The sequence below is a fragment of the Chiloscyllium plagiosum genome, unplaced genomic scaffold, assembly GCF_037043375.1.
Source record: "Chiloscyllium plagiosum isolate Xiang-an unplaced genomic scaffold, Cpla_swu_hap1 HiC_scaffold_33, whole genome shotgun sequence".
Classification (NCBI taxonomy): Eukaryota; Metazoa; Chordata; class Chondrichthyes; order Orectolobiformes; family Hemiscylliidae; genus Chiloscyllium; species Chiloscyllium plagiosum.
Genome location: NW_028270171.1, coordinates 24,670,072 through 24,692,903, shown reverse-complemented (window position 1 = coordinate 24,692,903; position 22,832 = coordinate 24,670,072). Strand labels below are relative to the sequence as shown.

Genomic DNA, 22,832 nt, shown 5'->3' with positions numbered 1-22,832 from the left:
TTCAAAAAACAATTAAATTAGTCAGACAGGATCTCTCTCAAACAAATACATGCTGACCTTCCCAGACTAATACTTGCCTTTCTAAGTTTTGATTAATTCTGTCCTTCAGAATTTTTTCCAATAATTTCCCTACCACTTTCGTCAAACTAACTGGTCAGTAATTACTTGATCTATTCCTACTGCCCTTCTCGAACAAAGGAACTAAGTTAGCTCTCCTCCAGTCATTTAACACTTCATTTGTGGCCAGCAAGGTATTAATTATTATCCACAGCCTAGAACACAATTTGTACACCTGTATACCTGTTAAATGTCTAATACCTCCTTGTTAATATTAAAGTGTTCTAGAACATTACTATTTCAACTGAAATCCCCAGTTACAATGTCTTTCTCCTCTAAATATGCATGAGAAGTATTCATTTAAGACCTCACCCATGTCCACTGGCTCCACACACAGGATGCCTTTTTTTTTCTAATAGGTCCCACCCTTTCTCTTACTCTTAATATACTTGAAGAAACCACGGGATTTTTCTTGATGCCCTCTGTCAAAGATATTTCATGACCCTTCTTTGCCCTTCTAATTTCCTTTTTTAAGTAGCCTCCTAGACTTTCTATAATTTCAAGGGCCTCTCCTGTTTTTAATGCACTGTGTCTGAGATAGGCTTCCTTCCTTTTCTTTATCAAGCTCTGTATCCCTTGACATCCAGGTTTGCCTGGACCTGCTGCCTTTGCAGGTCCAGGCAGGTTCACTCTTGGAGGAACATACTGACCCTGAATTCTTGCTATCCTACTTTCAATGGGGAGGTGATGGCCTAGTGATGTTATCACGAGACTATTATACCGGAAAGGAGAAAGTGAGGTCTGCAGATGCTGGAGATCAAAGTTGAAACTTTATTGCTGGAACAGCACAGCAGGTCAGGTAGCATCCAGGGAACAGGAGATTCGACGTTTCGGGCACAGGCCCTTCTTCAGGAATGAGCAGAGTGTTCAGCAGGAGAAGATAAAAGGTAGGGAGGAGGGACTTGGAGGAGGGGCGTTGGAAATGTGATAGGTGGAAAGAGGTCAAGGTGAGGGTGATAGGTCGGAGTAGGATGGAGGCGGAGAGGTCAAGAAGACGACTGCAGGTCAGAAAGGCGGTGCCGGGCTGGAGGGATCCGGCTGAGACAAGGTGGGGGGAGGGGGGATGAAGAAACTGGTGAAGTCCAAGTTCATCCCCTGCGGTTGGAGGGTTCCCAGTCGGAAGATAAGACGCTCCTCCTCCGACCGTCGGGTTGTTGTGGTTTGGCGGTGGATGAGTCCAATGACCTGCATATCCTCGGTGGAGTGGGAGGGGGAGTTGAAATGCTGTGCTACAGGTTGGTTGGGTTGGTTCGTCCGGGTGGCCCAGAGGTGCTCTCTGAATCGCTCCGCAAGTAGGCGGCCTGTCTCCCCAATATAGAGGAGGCCATACCGGCTGCAGCGGATGCAGTAGATGATGTGGGTGGAGGTGCAGGTGAATCTGTGGCGGATATGGAAGTTTCCTTTGGGGCCTTGGAGAGAAGTGAGGGGGGAGGTGTGGGCGCAAGTGTTGCACCTCCTGCGGTTGCAAGGGAAGGTGCCGGGAGTGGAGGTTGGGTCGGTGGGGGGTGTGGATCTGACAAGGGAGTCGCGGAGGAAGTGGTCTCTACGGAAAGCTGATAGGGGAGGGGAGGGAAATATATCCTTGGTGCTGGGGTCTGTTTGGAGGTGGCGGAAGTGACGGCGGATGATGCGCTGTACATGGAGATTGGTGGGGTGGTAGGTGAGGACCAGTGGGGTTCTGTCCTGGTGGCGGTTGGAGGGGCGGTGCTCAAGGGCGGAGGAGCGGGAAGTGGAGGAGATGCGGTGGAGGGCACCGTCGATCACGTCTGGGGGGAAATTGCGGTCCTTGAAGAAGGAGGCCATCTGTGTTGTACGTATTTTGAACTGGTCCTCCTGGGAGCAGATGCGGCGGAGACGAAGGAATTGGGAGAATGGGATGGCGTTTTTACAGGGGGCAGGATGGGAGGAGGTGTAGTCCAGGTAGCTGTGGGAGTCGGTTGGTTTGTAGTAGATGTCCGTGTTGATTCGGTCGCCTGAGATAGAAACAGAAAGGTCTAGGAAGGGGAGGGAGGAGTCCGAGACTGTCCAGGTGAATTTGAGGTCGGGGTGGAAGGTGTTAGTGTAGTGGATGAACTGTTCAACCTCCTCGTGGGAGCACGAGGTAGCGCCGATACAGTCATCAATGTAGCGAAGGAAAAGATGGGGAGTGGGGCCAGTGTAGTTGCGGAAGATGGATTGTTCCACATACCCTACGAAGAGGCAGGCACAGCTGGTGCCCATGCGGGTGCCCATGGCTACTCCTTTTGTTTGGAGAAAGTGGGAGGATTGGAAAGAAAAGTTGTTCAGGGTGAGGACCAGTTCGGTCAGTCGAAGGAGGGTGTCGGTGGAAGGGTACTGGGTGGTACGGCGGGAAAGGAAGAAGCGGAGTGCTTTGAGTCCTTCGTGATGGGGGATGGAGGTGTACAGGGACTGGATGTCCATGGTGAAGATGAGGCGTTGGGGACCGGGGAAGCGGAAATCCTGGAGGAGGTGGAGGACGTGGGTGGTGTCACGAACGTAGGTGGGGAGTTCTTGAACTAATGGGGACAGGACCCTGTCGAGCCTTCCACCGACACCCTCCTTCGACTGACCGAACTGGTCCTCACCCTGAACAACTTTTCTTTCCAATCCTCCCACTTTCTCCAAACAAAAGGAGTAGCCATGGGCACCCGCATGGGCCCTAGCTATGCCTGCCTCTTCGTAGGGTATGTGGAACAATCCATCTTCCGCAACTACACTGGCCCCAGCCCCCATCTTTTCCTTCGCTACATTGATGACTGTATCGGCGCTACCTCGTGCTCCCACGAGGAGGTTGAACAGTTCATCCACTACACTAACACCTTCCACCCCGACCTCAAATTCACCTGGACAGTCTCGGACTCCTCCCTCCCCTTCCTAGACCTTTCTGTTTCTATCTCAGGCGACCGAATCAACACGGACATCTACTACAAACCAACCGACTCCCACAGCTACCTGGACTACACCTCCTCCCATCCTGCCCCCTGTAAAAACGCCATCCCATTCTCCCAATTCCTTCGTCTCCGCCGCATCTGCTCCCAGGAGGACCAGTTCAAAATACGTACAACACAGATGGCCTCCTTCTTCAAGGACCGCAATTTCCCCCCCGACGTGGTCGACGGTGCCCTCCACCGCATCTCCTCCACTTCCCGCTCCTCCGCCCTTGAGCCCCGCCCCTCCAACCGCCACCAGGACAGAACCCCACTGGTCCTCACCTACCACCCCACCAATCTCCATGTACAGCGCATCATCCGCCGTCACTTCCGCCACTTCCAAACAGACCCCAGCACCAAGGATATATTTCCCTCCCCTCCCCTATCAGCTTTCCGTAGAGACCACTCCCTCCGCGACTCCCTTGTCAGATCCACACCCCCCACCGACCCAACCTCCACTCCCGGCACCTTCCCTTGCAACCGCAGGAGGTGCAACACTTGCGCCCACACCTCCCCCCTCACTTCTCTCCAAGGCCCCAAAGGAAACTTCCATATCCGCCACAGATTCACCTGCACCTCCACCCACATCATCTACTGCAGCCGGTGTGGCCTCCTCTATATTGGGGAGACAGGCCGCCTACTTGCGGAACGATTCAGAGAGCACCTCTGGGCCACCCGGACGAACCAACCCAACCAACCTGTAGCACAGCATTTCAACTCCCCCTCCCACTCCACCGAGGATATGCAGGTCATTGGACTCATCCACCGCCAAACCACAACAACCCGACGGTCGGAGGAGGATCGTCTTATCTTCCGACTGGGAACCCTCCAACCGCAGGGGATGAACTTGGACTTCACCAGTTTCTTCATCCCCCCTCCCCCCACCTTGTCTCAGCCGGATCCCTCCAGCCCGGCACCGCCTTCCTGACCTGCAGTCGTCTTCTTGACCTCTCCGCCTCCATCCTACTCCGACCTATCACCCTCACCTTGACCTCTTTCCACCTATCACATTTCCAACGCCCCTCCTCCAAGTCCCTCCTCCCTAGCTTTTATCTTCTCCTGCTGAACACTCTCTGCTCATTCCTGAAGAAGGGCCTGTGCCCGAAACGTCGAATCTCCTGTTCCCTGGATGCTGCCTGACCTGCTGTGCTGTTCCAGCAATAAAGTTTCAACTATTATACCGGAAACCCTGGTAATGTTCTGGAACCTGGGTTTGAACCCCACCATGGCAGGTAGTGAAATTTTAATTCAATAAAATCTGGAATTAAGAGTCTAATGATGACCATTAATCCATTGTCTGAAAAATCCACTTGGTTTACTAGGGAAGGAAGCTGCCATCCTTACCCAGTCTGGACAACATATGGCACCAGACCCACAGCAATGTGGTGGACTCTCAACTGCCTTTTGGGCGATTAGGAAAGGGCAATAAATGTTGGCCCAGTCTGCAACACCCATCTCCTGTGAATGAATTTAAAAAAAAAGACCCCCACTTTCCAAATGTAACCTTAGCTGAATGTATCATCTCCCAGTCGATGTTGCCAGATTTTATCTAATGACATTGAAATCAGCATTGCCTTAAGTTGTGTTTTTAACCTCTGCACTTACTGACTTTGAAACTGCATTTTGGTCACTGTTCCCAAAGTGTTTGCCCACTGGAACTTCAACCATTTGATCAGCTTTGTTCCCAAGTATTCGGTCTAGTACTGCCCCCATCTCCAATAAGGCTATCTATGTGCTGCACTTCAAAAAATGTCTGATTCTTTCACACTAAGATGATCCCAGTTAATGTTAGGAAAATTGTAATCTCCTGCTTCTTTCATAACTTTTTAAGGTTTGCTTCAATATTTGCTGTTCTGTCTCTCTGACTGTTTGAAGGCCTGTGGTATAATCCCAAAAGATTAACTGTCCTTTTTTTTTATTTCTAAGCTCTTAAAATGGCTTCATTTGAAGGCCCTCTCAGATGCCCTTCCTCATTACTGCAGTGATAGTTTCCTTTATCAATCATGTAAGGCCACCACTTCTCCAACCACCACCACCCACAAATATCACACCCAAAACTTCTATATCCTGGAACGTTAGCTACCAATTCTGTCCTTTGTTCAACTATGTCTCGGTGATTGTAACAACATTATATTCCCATGTACTGATCAGTGCTGTAAGTCCATCTGCTTTACCAGTCATGGACTTAAATTGTGCCTATTTTAATTTAACTTTCCAGACCTGCCAAGTGCCTTATCCTGCTCATGTCTTCTCCCCTTATTGGACTGTACTGGCATTCCTTCTATATTTGATTGGACCTTCTTGCCAGTTATACATTGACTCTGGCTTTGTGCCCCATTTCCCTGCCAGATAATTTTAAAACCTCCCCAGCACAAGCAAAGCTCCCAGCAAGTTAATTGGACCCATTCTGGTTTAAGTATTACCTATCCAGCTTGTTCAGGTATCACCTATCTTGAAAGCTATCCCAATGATCCAAAAATCTAAAGACCTCCCTGACTCTGGTATTAGTGAGGCAACATAGCATTCAAGATTCACATTTACTTCTGCAGAACCATCTGTCAGTTCCCCTTACAATTGAATCCCCTGTCACTAAAGCTCTCCTGTCCTCTTCATTGATGGGAGAGAGTATGTAATTCAATACTGAGTGAGATACCTGTACCATCTTCCTCACAAATATCCCTTCCCTCAAAAATCATCTACAAAGCTGGCTGGAAGAAGAGCAAAAACCCAAGCCGAGAAGCAGACTGCATTCTATCTCCATTTTTGTATGATTTCAGCAGAGACTAACTTGAAAGGTGCATGAACAGTGGTAAATGCTATTTTAGTGTTACTAAATGTAACTCTTTTTGGTCTACTCTCTGCCTCATTCCCTGCTGGTGAGCATTAAAGGTCTCATCTGGCTCTTTCTAGTTTTACTACTTAACTGAAAATAAAAAAGAGAAGTTTTTTTAGTCCACTCTGCTGCGTGTCATTTATCTTAATACCCCACCCTCCCAGAAGGATAGAATTTGAATTGTGGCTCTGTCATGTAAAAAGTTACACAAATATTTATTAAATTGGCAAAGCGACCAATAAAAATGCCAGAAAAAGTGGTACCAAGGTGACCAAATAAACCCTAAAAAGAGGAAAACAGAAAATGAATGTAATTTGTGAAAACTGTAAAGGCAGACTGTAGAAGTTTCTTTGTGAAAAGGAAAAGATTAGGTAGAACAGTGAGAGTCCATTGCAGGAGACTGGTGAATTGGTGGTGGAGAACAGGGCAATGGTAAGAATGTAAACAATTACTTGGTCCCCATAGAAACCGAAACAAAGGCTCCCAGTAATGTTGTGCAGCCAACAGACTTGTGAAACTGAAGAACTGAAAGGAATTAGTAAAGGTGTAGTGTTTGAAAAATTTAACTGGATTTAAAGATCTTGGATGGAATAAGTTTTTATCCCAGAATTTTGAAGGAGGTAGACATAGAAATAGTGGATGCATTGATGGATGTCTTTCAAGATTCTGGAAAGGTTCCTACACACTGGAAAGTAGCAAATCTGATCCCAGCTAAAAACAGAAATTGCTGGAAAAGCTCAGCAGGTCTGGCAGCATCTGTAGAGAGAAATCAGAGTTAATGTTTCGGGTCGAGTGACCCGAAACCCTAGCTCTGATTTCTCTCCACAAATGCTGCCAGACCTGCTGAGCTTTTTCAGCAATTTCTGTTTTTGGTTCGACTTTTATTTAGAATGTAGCCCCAGTATTTAAAAAGGGAAGGAGAGGGAGCATTAAGAGCTCTCGACCTGTTCATTTGTCAATACTTAGGAAAATGCCAGAATCTATTACAAAAGATGTAATAACTGAGCACTTGGGGAAAATCTCTCACTTGAGGGTGATGAGTCTTTGGAATTCTCTAACCCAGTTATGGTCTCTCTTATACTACATCACTATAGTCTAGGCAGTCACTTTGATGTGGATGGGGGCAAGCCCAAATTTCCTGACACAATATGTAGATAAGCCAACAAGAGGTGAGGCCATACTGGATTTGGTTCTGGGTAATGAACCAGGCCAGGTGTTAGAATTAGAGGTAGGTGAGCACTTTGGGGACAGTGACCACAATTCGGCCTTTACTCTAGTGATGGAGAGGGATAAGTGTGCACTACAGGGCAAGAGTTATAGATGGGGGCAGGGAAATTATCATGCTGTGAGGCATGACTTAGGATGTGTGGCCTGGAAAAGTAAGCTTCAAGGCAAGGGTGTAATTGATATGTGGAGCTTGTTCAAGGAGCAACTATTGAGTGTCCTTGATAAGTATGTAGCCGTCAGGCAGGGAGGAAAGGGTCGTGTGAGGGAGCTGTGGTTTAATAAGGAATTGGAATCCCTTGTTAAATGGAAGAGGGCGGCCTATGTAAAGATGAGGCGTGAAGGTTCAATTGGGGCGATTGAGAGTTATAAGGTAGCCAGGAAGGACCTGAAGAGAGAGCTAAGAGCAGCAAGGAGGGGACATGAAAGTTGGTAGGATAAGGGAAAACCCTAAGGCTTTCTATAGGTATGTCAGGAATAAAAGAATGACTAGGGTAGGAATAGGTCCAGTCAAGGATAGTAGTGGGAAGTTGCGTGTGGAGGCTGAAGAGATTGGGGAGACACTGAATGAATACTTTTCGTCAGTATTCACTCAGGAACAGGACATTGTTGTCAATGTGAGTACTGAGTCACAATTAAGTAGAATGGATGGCTTTGAGGTATGTAGAGAAGAGGTGTTGGAAATTCTGGAAAGGATGAAAATAGATAAGTCCCCTGGGCCTGATGGCATTTATCCTAGGATTCTCTGGGAAGCAAGGGAGGAGATTGCAGAGCCATTGGCCTTGATTTTTATGTCCTCGTTGTCTACAGGAGTAGTGCCAGAAGATTGAAGGCTAGCAAATGTGGTTCCCTTGGTCAAGAAGGGGAGTAGGGATAACCCTAGTAACTATAGGCCGGTGAGTCTCACTTCTGTTGTGGGCAAAATCTTAGAGAGAATTGTAAGGGATAGGATTTATGAACATCTGGATAGGAATAATGTGATCAAGGATAGTCAGCATGGTTTTGTGAAGGGCAGGTCGTGCCTCACAAACCTTATTGAATTCTTTGAGAAGGTGACTAAAGAGGTGGACGAGGGGAAAGCAGTAGATGTGGTGTATATGGATTTTAGTAAGGCGTTTGATAAGGTTCCCCATGGTAGACTACTGCAAAAAATACGGAGGTATGGCATTGAGGGTGAGTTGGAGGTTCGGATTAGGAGTTGGCTGGCTGGAAGAAGACAGAGGGTAGTAGTTGATGGCAAAGGTTCATCTTGGAGTGCCATCACTAGCGGTGTTCCGCAAGGATCTGTTTTGGGACCATTGCTGTTTGTCATTTTTATAAATGACCTGGAGGAGGGGTTAGAAGGTTGGGTGAGCAAGTTTGCGGATGATACGAAAGTCGGAGGAGTTGTAGACAGTGAGGAAGGATGTGGCAGGTTACAGTGGGATATAGATAAGCTGCAGAACTGGGCAGAAAGGTGGCAAATGGAGTTCAATGTAGGTAAGTGTGAGGTGATTCACTTTGGTAAGAGTAATAAAATGATGGGGTACTGGGCTAACGGTCGGATACTTGGTAGTGTGGATGAGCAGAGGGATCTTGGTGTCCATGTACACAAATCTTTGAAAGTTTCCACCCAGGTAAATAGTGCGGTGAAGAAGGCATATGGCATACTGGCTTTTATTGGTAGAGGAATTGAGTTCCGGAGTACTGAGGTCATGTTGCAGTTGTATAAGACTCTGGTGCAGCCGCATCTGAAGTATTGTGTGCAGTTTTGGTCGCCATACTATAGGAAGGATGTGGAGGCACTGGAACGGGTGCAGAGGAGGTTTACCAGGATGTTGCCTGGTATGGTAGAAAGATCGTATGACGAAAGGCTGAGGCACTTGGGGTTGTTTTCATTGGAGAAAAGAAGGTTTAGGGGTGACTTGATAGAGGTGTATAAGATGATTAGGGGTTTAGATAGGGTCGACAGTGAGAATCTTTTTCCACGTATGGAGTCAGCTATTACAAGGGGGCATAGCTTTAAATTAAGGGGGGGTAGGTGTAGGACAGATGTTAGGGGTAGGTTCTTTACTCAGCGAGTCGTGAGTTCATGGAATGCCCTGCCAGTAGCAGTGGTGGACTCTCCCTCATTATGGGCATTTAAGTGGGCATTGGATAGGCATATGGAGGATAGTGGGCTAGTGTAGGTTTGGTGGGCTTGGATCGGCGCAACATCGAGGGCCGAAGGGCCTGCACTGCGCTGTATTCTTCTATGTTCTATGTTCTATGGTCCTGGCAATGCAATAAGTAAATCACCAAATCCCTGGCTTTGCTGGTTTCTTCCTGTGCTTGTATGAATCCCCACTAAATGTTTGACCACTGTCTCTTGACGATAGCCTTGGTTTTGGCTGCTTTAAAATGTTGCCTAGTTTTGGGTGGTTTCCATATGTTGGGTCATACCTTGGTCTTAGGAAATACTTCCAGGACATTGTTATCCAGTTTAAAAGCCCTTAGTTACTACAGTTGACTGATTCACAGTGGAGCTTTCTTATTTTAGTAAAGCATGGACTTGAAATTTTGATTGAGGTTGGCGAAATGAAGAGCATTAGATTCAATTCAAGTGGATTGGCTTAGTTTAGTTGGGATATTTTGGGCCCAAATACTATTTAGGATATATGTCAAGAAGAACCCCCATTAGAGCCATTGTCTCATGGGCAAATTATTGTTTGCAGAAAGTTGGTTTTGCATCAGGCATGAATGGGGCTAACATAACTATGGGAAACACATTGTGTGGAGAACAGTTTTGTTCATAAAAATAAATGAAGTTTAAGACTAATTTGTTGATTGTAAGGTCTTTTTGAGGCATTCTAAAAATCTGATTTTAAAATTTCTTCCTTCCTCTTTCCCTACATACGCGTTTGTAGCTTGGTCACAATTATATATCATGTAGTTTAGTTACAATTAGATTGGATGCTATTAAAATCCATGCTCAACATATGAATATGTTCTGTTTTGAATTTCTCTGAACTTTTTAAAATCAAATACAGGTTCTAGAAACTTGTGTGAAGAACTGTGGTCATCGATTCCATGTCATGGTGGCAAGTCGAGACTTTGTGGAGGATGTACTGGTAAAAACTATTCTCCCTAAGAATAATCCACCCACTATCGTGCAGGATAAAGTTTTGAGTTTAATCCAGGTAAGTGATGCTGATAGCTCACAAGTGTCTGGAACCTCTTGAATAGTCAGCAGAGGTCATAAAAATATAAGAAAACAAGAGTTTGAGTTGGCCATTAGACCCCTCAAGCCTGATCTGCCATTCAGTAAAGATCATGGTGAAACTAATCATAGCCTTTACTCTGTTTTCTTGCCTGTTTCCCATACTCCTTTACTCTTGGGTAGATCAAAAATCTATCTTGCTCAGCTATGAATATATTTAGTCTGAAGAACCAAACCAGTGAGCCTTCTCTGAACTGCCTGCTATGTGATTTCTTTCCCTCATAATGACATCTGAATTGTACATGGTAATCTAGGTGTGGACTTGCCAAAGTCGTGTACATTTAAAGCAAGACTTCCCTATTTCTTTATTCCATATCTCTTTCACTAAAGGTCACATTTCTAGGATGCAGAAAATACCTTATGTAAAAAAAAAAGTTGGCCTTACATTTTATATTAGAAGAATGAGGGTCTATTTTATTAAAGCGTATAAGATGCTACATGGTGGATACTGAAGGGATGCTTCACCTCTTCAGGTAATCTGAAGTGTGGAGCTCAGTTGCAAAATAAGGGATTTGTAATTTCAGACTAAAATGTACAGGAATCTTTTTTGAGGATTGGTATTTTTGGAATTCTCTACCACAGAGAGCAACGGAGTCTGGGTGATTTTTAAAAAATATTTGTTCATGAGAAGTGGGGTTTGTTGGCAAAGCCAACATTTGTCAACCATCTCTAACTGTTGTTTAAGAGGGTGGTCTCCAGCTGCTACCTTAACACTGTAGGTCTAATTTCACCCCAAGGTGTCCAACAGTTTATTGGGAAAGGAGTGCCAGGATCTTGACTCAATGACAAAAAGAATCATAGTATATTTAGAATGGTGTGTGGGTTGGAGGGGAATTTGTAGGTTGTGGTGTTCTTGTGCATCTACTGTGCTTGTCCTTCCAGGTGTTAGTGTTGTGGTTACAGAAAGTGCTTTTGAAGGAGCCTGGTTGAGTTTCAACAGTGCGTTTTGTGGATGGTGCACACTGAAGCCAATGTGTTGGTACTGGTGTGAGATAATGATCATAATGGTGATTAGGGTACACATAGAATCCCTGCATTGTGGAAGCAGGTCATTTGGCCCATCGAGTCCACATTGCCCCTCCGAAGAGCATGCCACCCAAACCCCTACCTTATCCCTGTAACACTGCATTTTTCCGTGACTAATCCACCTAGTCTACTCAGCCCTGCATACTAGGGGCAACTTAGCATGGCCAATCCACCTAATCTGCACCTCTTTAGACTATGGCAGGAAACTGGAGAAAACCCACACAGACCGTCTTCTGAGGCCGAAATTGAACCTGGGTTCTCCTGCTGTGAGGCAGCAATGCTAACCACTGAGCTACCGTGCACTCATCTAGCAGGCTGCTTTGTTTAGGATGGTGTCAAGCTACTTGAGTGGTGGAGTTGCACACATGCATGTGAAGTGTGTTTGATCACAAACCTGAATTGTGCCTTGTAGATGGTGAACAGGCACTGAAGAGATAGATATTTATTTTGCACAGAATTCCTAACCTGTGACCACAATATTTTTATGATTGGTCTAATTCCGTTTCTGGTCAATGGTAGCCTCAAGTATGTTGATTGTTGAGAATTCTACTATGTGACTGCCGTTGAATGTCCAAAGAGGATAGTTCGATAGTTCCCTCCTTGGATATGGTTGTTGTCTGGAACTTGAATGGCATGAATGCCATTTGCCACTTATTGGCTCAAGACTGATGGTTGTCCAGGTCTTGCTGCGTATGGATTCACACAGCTTTAGCTTGCAAGGAGTGGCAATTGTTGCTGAGCATACAGCAATCATTAGAACATTTCCACTTCTGAGCTTTTATGATAGGAGGAAGGTAATTAATGATGTGGTTGGGCCAAGGACCCTACCCTGAGGAACTCCTGCAGTGATGACCTTGGCTTGAGATAATTGACCTCCAACGATCCCAGCCACCTCCCTTTGTGCTAGGTATGATTCCAACCATTAGAGCAATGTATCCTTATTTCTTTTGGCTCCAGTTTGCTTGGGCTCCTCGGTGCTGTACTCCGTTAAATGCTGCTGTGATGTTGAGGACAGTTAGTTGTCTCATCTTTGGTGTTCAGGTCTTTTTCATCACATTGGGCCACTATAATATGGTCAGGGGCTATGTGGTCCTGGCAGAACCCAAACTGAGCATGAGTGAATGGGTTACGGCTGAATATCCCAGTCTGAGCTAAACAGGGCTTTGATTGATGAAGAAGTCCAGGAGTAAGGGGGCAGGCAGGCGAGTGGAGCTGAAGCAACAGTTAACTGAGTCATTTTCCTTATTGAATGGTGGATTAGGCACAAAACCCCCCATTGTATTCAGAGTACTTCACAGCAGCATTATCAAACAACATTTGACCTGGAGCCAAATAAGACCGTTTGGGATGGTAACCTAAAGCTTAGCCAAAGAATTAAGTCTTGGGAAACGATTTAGATGAGGAGAAGGAAGTCATGAGATGTTAGGGAATGCCAGAATCCAGAGGTGAGGCAACCAAAGACATGGCAGCTATTGATAGAGCAATTCAGATCTGGGGTGTTCAAGAGATTAGAATAGTAAAGGAACCAAGCTCCCACAAACTGTCATGTCATTTGGTAATAGAGAACTTTGAAAAGAAATGTGTGTTGCGGAAGCTCTTCCTCTTACACTCAACAGGGCAAAAACAAGAATATCAAATTTCAAGCAGTCTCAACAGTTTAACATATTTGAGAAGAAAATTGTCAAGTCAACTCTGGCTGAGGTGTTGTCAAGGGGAAAGCAATGGGAATTGTAGGCTTCCACCCAAGCCTTTTTCTCCTATATAGATTCTCCTATAAACATTTGGAATTTTTGCACTTATCCTCAAGTGTCAGACTATTTTTGTTTGGGAATCTGACTCATTTAAACCATAGGCAGTGATGTGGTGATGTCTAAATCCATTTTTGTGATTTTGGACAAGTGATAAATATTGACCCTGGATGCTCGCAGAGCTCCGCTATTTAGAATAGCCCATGCATCTGAAAAGGTGAAGGCACCTCTGGCCATCCAAATGGCAGCATCTCCAACAGTACCACACTCAGAGTCATAGAGATGTACAACACGGAAACAGGCCCTGCCAACCACCTATCCCAAACCAATCTAGTCCCACCTGCCAGCACCTGGCCCATATCCCTCCAAACCTCCCTATTCATATACCCATCCAGATGCCTTTTTAAATGTTGCAATTGTACCAGCCTCCACCACTTCCTCTGGCAGCTCATTCCATACATGCACCACCTTCTGTATGAAAATGTTGTCCCTTAGGTCTCTTTTATATCTTTCCCCTCACAACCTAAACCTATGCCCTCTAGTTCTGGACTTCCCCGACCCCAGGGGAAAACACTTTGTCTATCCTATCCATGCCCCTCATAATTTTATAAACATCTATAAGGTCACCCCTCAGCCTCTGACTCTCCAGGGAAAACGGCCCTAGTCTATTCAACTTCTCCCTACATCTCAAATTTTCCAACCTTGGCAACATCCTTGTAAATCTTTTCTGAGCCCCTTCAAGTTTCACAACACTCTCTTCTGATAGGAAGGAGACTAGAATTGCAAGCAGTATTCCAACAGTGGCTTAACCTATGTCCTTTACAGCCACAACATAACCTCCCAACTCCTGTACTCAATACTCTGGCCAATAAAGGAAAGTGTACCAAACGTCGCCTTCACTGTCCACCTGCGACTCCACTTTCAGGGAGCTGTGAACCTGCACTCCAAGGTCTCTTTGTTCAGCAACACTCCGTAGGACCTTACCATTAATCGTATAAGTCCTGCTAAGATTTGCTTTCCCAAAATGCAGCATCTCTCATTTATCTGAATTAAACTCCATCTGCCACTTCTCAGCCCATTGGCCCATCTGATCAAGATCCCGTTGTAATCTGAGGTAACCTTCTTCGCTGTCCACTACACCTCCAATTTTGGTGTCATCTGCAAACTTACTAACTGTACCTCTTATGCTCGCATCCAAATCATTTTATGTAAATGACAAAAGGTAGTGGCACTCCATTGGTCACAGGCCTCCACTCTGGAAAAAGAACCACCATCCTCTGTCTTCTACCTTTTGAGCCAGTTCTGTATCCAAATGGCGAGTTTTCCCTGTATTCCATGAGATCTAACCTTGCTAATCAGTCTCCCATGGGGAACCTTGTTGAACACTTACTGAAGTCCATATAGATCACATCTACTGCTCTGCCCTCATCAATCCTCTTTGTTATTACTTCAAAAAACTCAATCAAGTTTGTGAGACATGATTTCCCACGCACAAAGCCATGCTGACTATCCCTAATCAGTCCTTGCCTTTCCAAATACATGTGCACCCTGTCCCTCAGGATTCCCTCCAACAACTTGCCCACCACCAAAGTCAGGCTCACTGGTCTATAGTTCCCTGGCTTGTCCTTACCATCCTTCTTAAACAGTGGCACCATGTTAGCCAAACTCCAGTCTTCCGGCACCTCACCTGTGACTATCGATGACATATCTCAGCAAGAGGCCCAACAATCACTTCCCTAGTTTCCCACAGAGTTCTAGGGTACACCTAATCAGGTCCTGGGGATTTATCCACTTTTAAGAGATCCAGCATGTCCTCCTCATAATGTGGACATTTTTCAAGATGTCACCATCTATTTCCCTACATTCTGTATCTCCCATGTCCTTCTCCACGGCAAACACTGATACAAAATACACTCATTCAGAACTGCACTGAAATATCAGCCTCCATGGTGGTTCTCAAATCTTGAGTAAGTATTGAACCAATAACCTTCTGCCTCAGAGTTGAGAGTGCTACCAACTGAGCTATGGCTGGCATCTTTATAGTATATATAATATGCTAGAATTGTAATAATTCTCTAAGGCTTTCCAACTTGTAGCTAACTTTTTAAATATCACAAAGATCTTTAATAGTATGAATCTGTTTATTTAATTTATTCTTTTATGGAATGTGGTCATCGCTGTCAAATCCAGCTTTGTTGCCGATCCCTGATCGCACTTGAACTGAATGATATTACAAAACTATTTTGGAAAACTATTAAAGCTCAAGCATGTTATTGTGGTAGGCCAGGCCAGATAAGAAAGGTGGTTTCCTTCCCTTTTTATAGAACAGAATCATCTTCCAAATACAAAACCATTACACACAAGGTTGGGGTATCTGTCAAAGAAATTAGGTGGATTCTTGTGGTGCTTAATGTTTATTACCACCATGGTCTCCAATTCTCTTGTTCTTGAAAATGATATAGTAAAGAGGATTGCTTCCTAATCTGAGTTGGGAGCTAAACTTGGGCAATAATTGGGGAGTGATGCCACTGCCTTCTCAGTTCAGACCTTGTGCAGAAAACTGCACATGTAGAACTTTTGTGCAAGTCTAATCACATCAGTATGCTGGACTGAAAGAATCATACAGTACAAATGGTGGCCTGTGAAAAGTCCATGCAGTTATTAGAGAATGGGAGGAAATTGGGGACAGGTGTTTATAAATGTGACGTTATGTACTAATGCTGTGGTGTTGTTGTTGGATACAGGCTTGGGCAGATGCATTCCGGAGTTCTCCAGACCTCACTGGGGTCGTGACTGTGTATGAAGAACTGAGGAGGAAAGGGCTTGAGTTCCCTATGACTGACCTTGATGCATTGTCTCCCATTCACACGCCTCAACGAGTAAGCTTGAATTGCGGTCTGGCTATTGTCATGGCCCTGATATGATTTTTATTCAGCTGAAAAAATGGCTGATTCTTTGTTTTCAAACTATTTTGGTTGAAAGTGACTCTCAGAACCTTGATGTTTTGGGTAAGTGGTGCCATACTTCTAAAGCAGCTTTCTTTTATGCATACCATCCAGTTTATGACTGTGGTTGTTTGGAGACCTGTGCATGCAGTGCAAACCTAATTGGTGACATTCAGATATGGAATTACAAAAACATTAGTTACAGATTAGAGAGGCCACCTCACTTTCAAGGACTTTGACAAAGAATACATTTTTTTTTAAATTCGGTGTCCCAAAGGAGTTCAGGTTTGACAACATTTGTGGATAGTGAAAAAAGAGTTGACCTTTCAAATCTAACTCCTCAGAACTTGAGGACTGTTAGAGTTGGGTTGTAATTTTCTTAGGCCAAGAGCAGTTAAGAATAGGAACAAATTACTGCAGATGCTGGCATCTGTGCTAAAACCAACAAATCTTTTTTTTAGATTAGATTAGATTAGATTACTTAGTGTGGAAACAGGCCCTTCGGCCAACAAGTCCACACCGACCCACCGAAGCGCAACCCACCCATAACCTTACATTTACCCCTTACCTAACACTATGGGCAATTTAGCATGGCCAATTCACCTGACCCGCACATCTTTGGACTGTGGGAGGAAACCGGAGCACCCGGAGGAAACCCACGCAGACATGGGGAGAACGTGCAAACTCCACACAGTCAGTCGCCTGAGGCGGGAATTGAACCCGGGTCTCTGACGCTGCGAGGCAGCAGTGCTAACCACTGTACCACCGTGCCGCCCACCCTAGACCATTAAGACAGTGATGTTCTGGGGACCCAGGTTTGAATCCTGCCACAGAAAAATGATGGGATTTGAATTTATAGAATCTCCGGCGCTGTGAGGCAGCAGTGCTAACCACTGTGCCACCGTGCCGCCCACATGCTGGAGATCACAGTGGGTCAGACAGCATTCATGAGCGATAGTAAGGTAATGTTTCAAGTCCAGATGACTCTTCAGAGCTTTGAAGAGTCCTCTAGACTCAATGCTAGCTTGCTGTCTCAACTGATGCTGTCTTAACCCGCTGTGATCTCCAGCATTTGTTGTTTTCAGCAGTCACGAGTGTTTGAGGAGGGGAATGATGAAAGTGGTTTTGACAAAGGCTGTATCCAATTTATAATGTTCTCTGGTTTTGCAATCTAGATTGGGAAATTTGATAATGGTAGCTTGCATTGAAATGGGGTCAAATAAGCAAGGGGGGGCTCCGAGACCAGATGAGCTTGGAGAGGAATGTGCAGACCAAAATTAGAACAAGAACGTGCCCAAGGTGAGGGTTGCTTGGGGCTGTTTAACTTGGAAAGTGTGACGAAGGCAGCTGAATAGGTGTTCTCAATGTTCATGACAAGAAGTTCTTGAGGCCTCTCCACACATTGAAGGGGAGTGAGATTCAAGAATTGTGGGGATAAATGAAGTAGCTTTTCAAGAAATTGGGTTTTGCCAGTGGAAAAGGAGGCCCATTAATGCTTAATGTAGTCCAGCCAGGCCTGGCAATGGTTGATCAAACCAATTGTGCAGCAAGTACTTCACCCCAGGTTTGTTTGGACTTGTGACTAAAGGTGGGGGTTACACCAGAATAAGTGGATCAAAATGACAGATTTTAAGAGTTATATTGGCACTAATTATACCAAAGGTACCAGGGAGAGACTGGTTTGGTTTATCAGGGACTGCTAAAGTGTTGTAGGAGGTGGGGGCAAAATGCTTAACAGTTTGGACTTGAAAGTGAAGTTGCAAATTACTGAGGAACCTGTATTTTTGTCCATCCCTCATTTCCCTCCAACTAAGTGGCATACTACCAATTAATAGTCAACAACATTGGCTGTGGACTAGGCCAGACCAGGCAAGGATGGCAGACTCCTTCCATCAAAGACATTAGTGGGCCCAGTTTTTTAAAACTCTGATCAATGATAGTTTCATGGTCAATATCACTCAGATTAGTGTTATATTCACAATTTAACAAAATAGAATCTAGTAGCCATTTTATCTCCCTAAGCATTAGTCTGGTCCTCTGGATTGCTAACCAATTGACATTGGTGCTGCAATATGAACAATATTTGAGTCAGCTGTAATGCATGGAACTCTGGCCACTTAGATTAAATAAAGTATGACTCTAGACTCTGTAACAAGGCTCAGATCAATTGTCTTGGTGTGGATCAAGCTGAGCACTCTTTCCTGCATATAATTGTTCAGCTAATGAAATGGATGAGCTAACCGAGTTATTAAAGAATCTCCTAAATCTTACACAATATCCTGCTGAGTAAAGTGCGAAGAACGTGTTTTCCCAGTTAATTTGCGTAATTCAGGAACAGTAGTCCAACATCAGGCATTTGTTCAAAATGTACATCTGAATTTTGTCCTGCTGCTAACCTTGGATGTTAATGATGGAAACTTGTCTTTTTTTTTGGACCAGATGCCAGCATTTGTTGCTGTTCCCTAATTGCCTTTGAGAGCAGTTAAAAGGCAACTGTATTGTTATGCATCTGGGTGGAATTTTGGCATTTATTGCTGAAAGAATAGAGTAAAAAAAAGTAGGAGGAAATTTAGTGTTGCAACTGTACAAAGTGTCAGGGAGACTGCGCCTGGAGTATTGCATACAATTTTAGATCACTTGAGGGATATGTTGGATGCATTTCAAAGGAAGTTCATCAGATTGATTCCAGAAATGAAAGGCTTGTCTTACGAAGAAAGATTAAGCAGTTGAGGTTTATACTCTTCAGAGTTGAGCAGAATGAGAGGAGTCTAATTGAAGCACAAGATGCTAAAGGAAATTGGGAAGGGGGAGAAACAGAAGTCAAAAGGATGTTTCCTCATGTGGAGCAATCCAGAACAAGAGGTCCTACTTTGAGCATAAGAGGTAGCAAATTTAAAACAGATGAGAAATTATCCTTTTAAAGGATCTGTGGAATTCACCACGCAAGAGTGTGGTGGATGCTGGGACATTAAGGAGGAAATAAACCGATTTTGAATTAGTCATGAGTTTAAGGGTTGCGAAAAGCAGGCAGGAAAATGAAGTTGAGACTGCGAGGAGATTGGCCATGATTTTGTCAAATGTCAGAATAGAGTTCAGGGGTCTGATAACCCACTCCTGCTTCTAGTCCTTGTGTTCTTATTCTATATTCTTATGGAGTCTCATTTAAGCCAAAGCAGATAAAGATACCGATTTCCTTCCCAAATGACTAATGATCCAGATGGTATTTCACAACAGTTGCTGATAGTGACAATGAAACTGAGACTAGCTTTTGTTTCAGATTTATAAAATTGAATTTATTTATTAATTTCAGTTCTGCAACTGCTATAATGGGGTTTGAATGCACATCCCCTGCAGCAATAGTCTGGACCTTTTGGCTTACAAGCTCAGAGACATTGCTGCCCCACTACCATCTCTTCTGGACTCCTCCTGTGCGCAAGCCTTCATTTTACTCGTTTTATTTTTCAGACTATTCCCGAGGTTGACCCAGCAGTCTCTCAAAATTCTTCCCCAGTGCAGCCAGCAATGTTCCCGGTCTCTGAGCAGCCCATTCCTGTGGTATCCACAGAAGGTGGAATCACTCCTTCCCTTGAACAGGTAAAATCAGTTCTACTCCTGCCTCTGAAAATCCAATACTAAAACTGCAGTCATGTTTCACTGATGCGTAGCACATTATGCGGTTTTTCTTTTGAGGTTCTTATGCTTAGCATGCATTTCTCATCTGCATTTCCTTCCTTTCAGGGAAAACCACATTCACAGGAGAGAAATTCCATTGGGTAGAAATGTTCTTTCGCCCTGCCCTCCCCCACCTGCTGCAAGACAGTATTTCCTGGCTATTCTTAAGAATTGTATTACAGTTAAAAGAGCTAGCCTTAGGTCAAGAAACTAGATTACCTGGATAGTTTTTCATAGAGTAAAGGAAGTTAAGGAAAGACTTGATAGAAATGTTCAAAATTATGAAGGATTTTGATGAAAAGAAGCTGTTCTCACTGGCAGAAATATGAGAGCTAAATATTTTACAATGAATTCACAGAATGTGGAATACGCTTCCTTAAAAATTGTAGCATCCACATTCTTTGGTAGATTGCAAAAGGGAACTAGATAAGTCCCTTGAAGGGGGAAGGATGGCACAGATATGGGATGGAGCGGGAGGAGTGAGACTAATTAAATGGCTGTGAAAGAACAGACAAAAATTGGATAGGCCAGATGAACTTCCTGCCCCCCCCCCCCACCCCACAAATCTATGATTCTGTAATTGAAAGGGGTTCTGTCGTGGCTGACTGTGCCTTCAGCCTGCTTCCACTGATTAACATTGCTATTTAGAAATGCTAGCTGCCATTGAACGGAATCAATTTTAACTGTAATATCATGGCTCAAGTACTTGCTCTACTGTTAGTCATTAATAAAGGAGAAAGTGAGGTCTGCAGATGCTGGAGATCAAAGTTGAAACTTTATTGCTGGAACAGCACAGCAGGTCAGGCAGCATCCAGGGAACAGGAGATTCGACGTTTCGGGCACAGGCCCTTCTTCAGGAATTCCTGAAGAAGGGCCTGTGCCCGAAACGTCGAATCTCCTGTTCCCTGGATGCTGCCTGACCTGCTGTGCTGTTCCAGCAATAAAGTCATTAATAAAGACATGCTAACTTATCAAATGATTTGTCATTCAGTCGCCACCTGCTGGTAGCACTTGGGATAATACAGCTGCAGTCAAATCCATTTGGTTAAGCCTGACTTTGGAACTGTATTTTAAATGTATGTTTTGCAGGTTGCGAAACTGCGCAGCGAACTGGATGTTGTTAATGGTAATGTAAAGGTGATGTCTGAAATGCTGACAGAGATGGTCCCAGGTCAAGAAGATTCCTCCGATCTTGAACTACTTCAGGTGAAGCAATGTTTTAAGATAAAAATAGAAGCAGGCTTTTCAATCACCTGAGCCTCTTTTGCCATTCCATTAGATTTTGCTGAATCTACACCTCAAATCCATTTGCTTGTCTTTGCTTCATATTTTTTCAAAAATAGGATTGTGCTGGTCCTCGGTGAAAAACATGATCCATCTGGCCAATCCCATAGTTAGTTTCAAAAGAAAGGTAAACTTTAACTCCCCTCAATTGGTTCTATTGCCAAAATTTAGACCTTTTCCTCTTTGTGGCCGCTGTCTCTTTTGATGTCATGTTCCCCACATACACGGTCAACTTGCAAAATATTCACCTTCAGCTTCTGACCTGGACCCCTTTCCCTTGGGTTCATTTTGGTCTTATCCCTTGGCATCTTTAATCTGTGATAGTTAATGCAACAATTCTCTTAAGCCATCTTTTGGATATAGGTGATCCACACCCAGGACTTGATGAACATATGATTAGTCTTCAGCTCACAATTAAAACATTATGTTCTTAAATTGATGTGTCCTTGTATTGCTAATCCTACAAATTCTGACTATATAATAAACAGAAACATGGAACAGGAGGGGAAGAGGAGGAGGAGAATGGCAGTTTGATGTTAAAAATGTAAATACTTGCCCTGATAGCAGTTGAGTTCTGTTCAAATGGCAAGTATCGAGAACATCCCTTAATAACACACGAAGTTTAATGAGCCTTCGGGACTAGAAGGTTCCAGGATTCAATCATGTTCCCGGTCAGTGGTACAGATTAACATTTGACCTGAATACCCTAACATTAACGAGGTGAAAATTGATTTTTATTAATGGCCTTCTGCATTGGTAGCTATAGTTACTGATGTATGATCATAGGCAAGAATTGGACCAGGCGTACCAATTAGGCAGCTGATATTGTGTAGGCTTGTGCAGGAAGAATAGCCGCTTGCTTGAAGGTAGCTGGTACTCTTTGAACAAGGAGACCAGATTTTCAAGGAGCAGCAGAATTGAAGGAAGAAAAATTTGTTTAATACTTAAACTTTCACTTGGAAATAATTTATCTTTGTCTGCCATGCCTGCAGAAAATATAACTGTTGTTTAGTTCTTTAGCAGTTACCTATTACACATTTTCCACAACAGGAGCTGAACAGAACATGTCGAGCAATGCAGCAGAGGATCCTGGAGCTGATTTCAAGAGTCACTAATGAGCAAGTGACAGAGGACCTCTTGCATGTCAATGACAACCTTAATAACATATTTCTCCGATATGACAGGTAATCTAGTGCACTTCCTCAGCTATGCTGAATGATTTTTTCATGAAGTTATTTGCATATTTATATTTATTATGTATTTACATATAAACATGCATATATGAAAACAACTTTCACAATCTTGGGATGTCTGAAAGCACAGTTTTTAAAAGTATAGTCACTGGCCACGTAAGAATGTGGCAACCAACTGATGGGCAGCACCATCCCTTCCACTAATGTGATAATGGCCATTTAATCAGTTTTAGTATTGTTGGATCTGGAATACATTATTAATGACTAGGACATGAGAAAAACCCTTCCTGTACACTTCTGAATGTTCACCTGACAGGGTAGGCCAGGCCTCAGTCTGTCATATCTGAAAAACAGCATCATACTGTGTTGCACTGATTATGATCTTTTGTGGAGCTTAAATGCACATTGTCTTCCAATTCATTGGTGAGATTAGAATTGAAATAAATGTAAAATCAATTTTAGTCTCAATTCCCATAACCTACGTTTAAACATGTTGCCAAGTTACAATTTCAATTTTTAATCTCCAGCATGCCCAGTATGTAACTTTTAGTTTGCAAAGATGTTGTGCAGTAAAAAGTTGAAGAGTTTTGAAAGATATTAAATTGGTTGAGAACTAATGGTG

At 44.0% G+C, this 22,832-nt stretch overlaps 1 protein-coding gene across 4 annotated transcripts in view; it reads left to right on the top strand.

The window, feature by feature from the left end:
• Positions 1–22,832, top strand: part of tom1 (target of myb1 membrane trafficking protein) — a 116,761-nt gene that overhangs the window by 48,776 nt on the left and 45,153 nt on the right. For all 4 annotated transcript variants that reach the window (XM_043679949.2, XM_043679947.2, XM_043679946.2 and 1 more), the window contains 5 exons: positions 10,113–10,262; positions 15,861–15,995; positions 19,527–19,655; positions 20,823–20,939; positions 22,068–22,201. In XM_043679949.2, the coding sequence (XP_043535884.2) occupies positions 10,113–10,262; positions 15,861–15,995; positions 19,527–19,655; positions 20,823–20,939; positions 22,068–22,201 (665 nt within the window). The remainder of the gene's footprint in view (positions 1–10,112; positions 10,263–15,860; positions 15,996–19,526; positions 19,656–20,822; positions 20,940–22,067; positions 22,202–22,832) is intronic.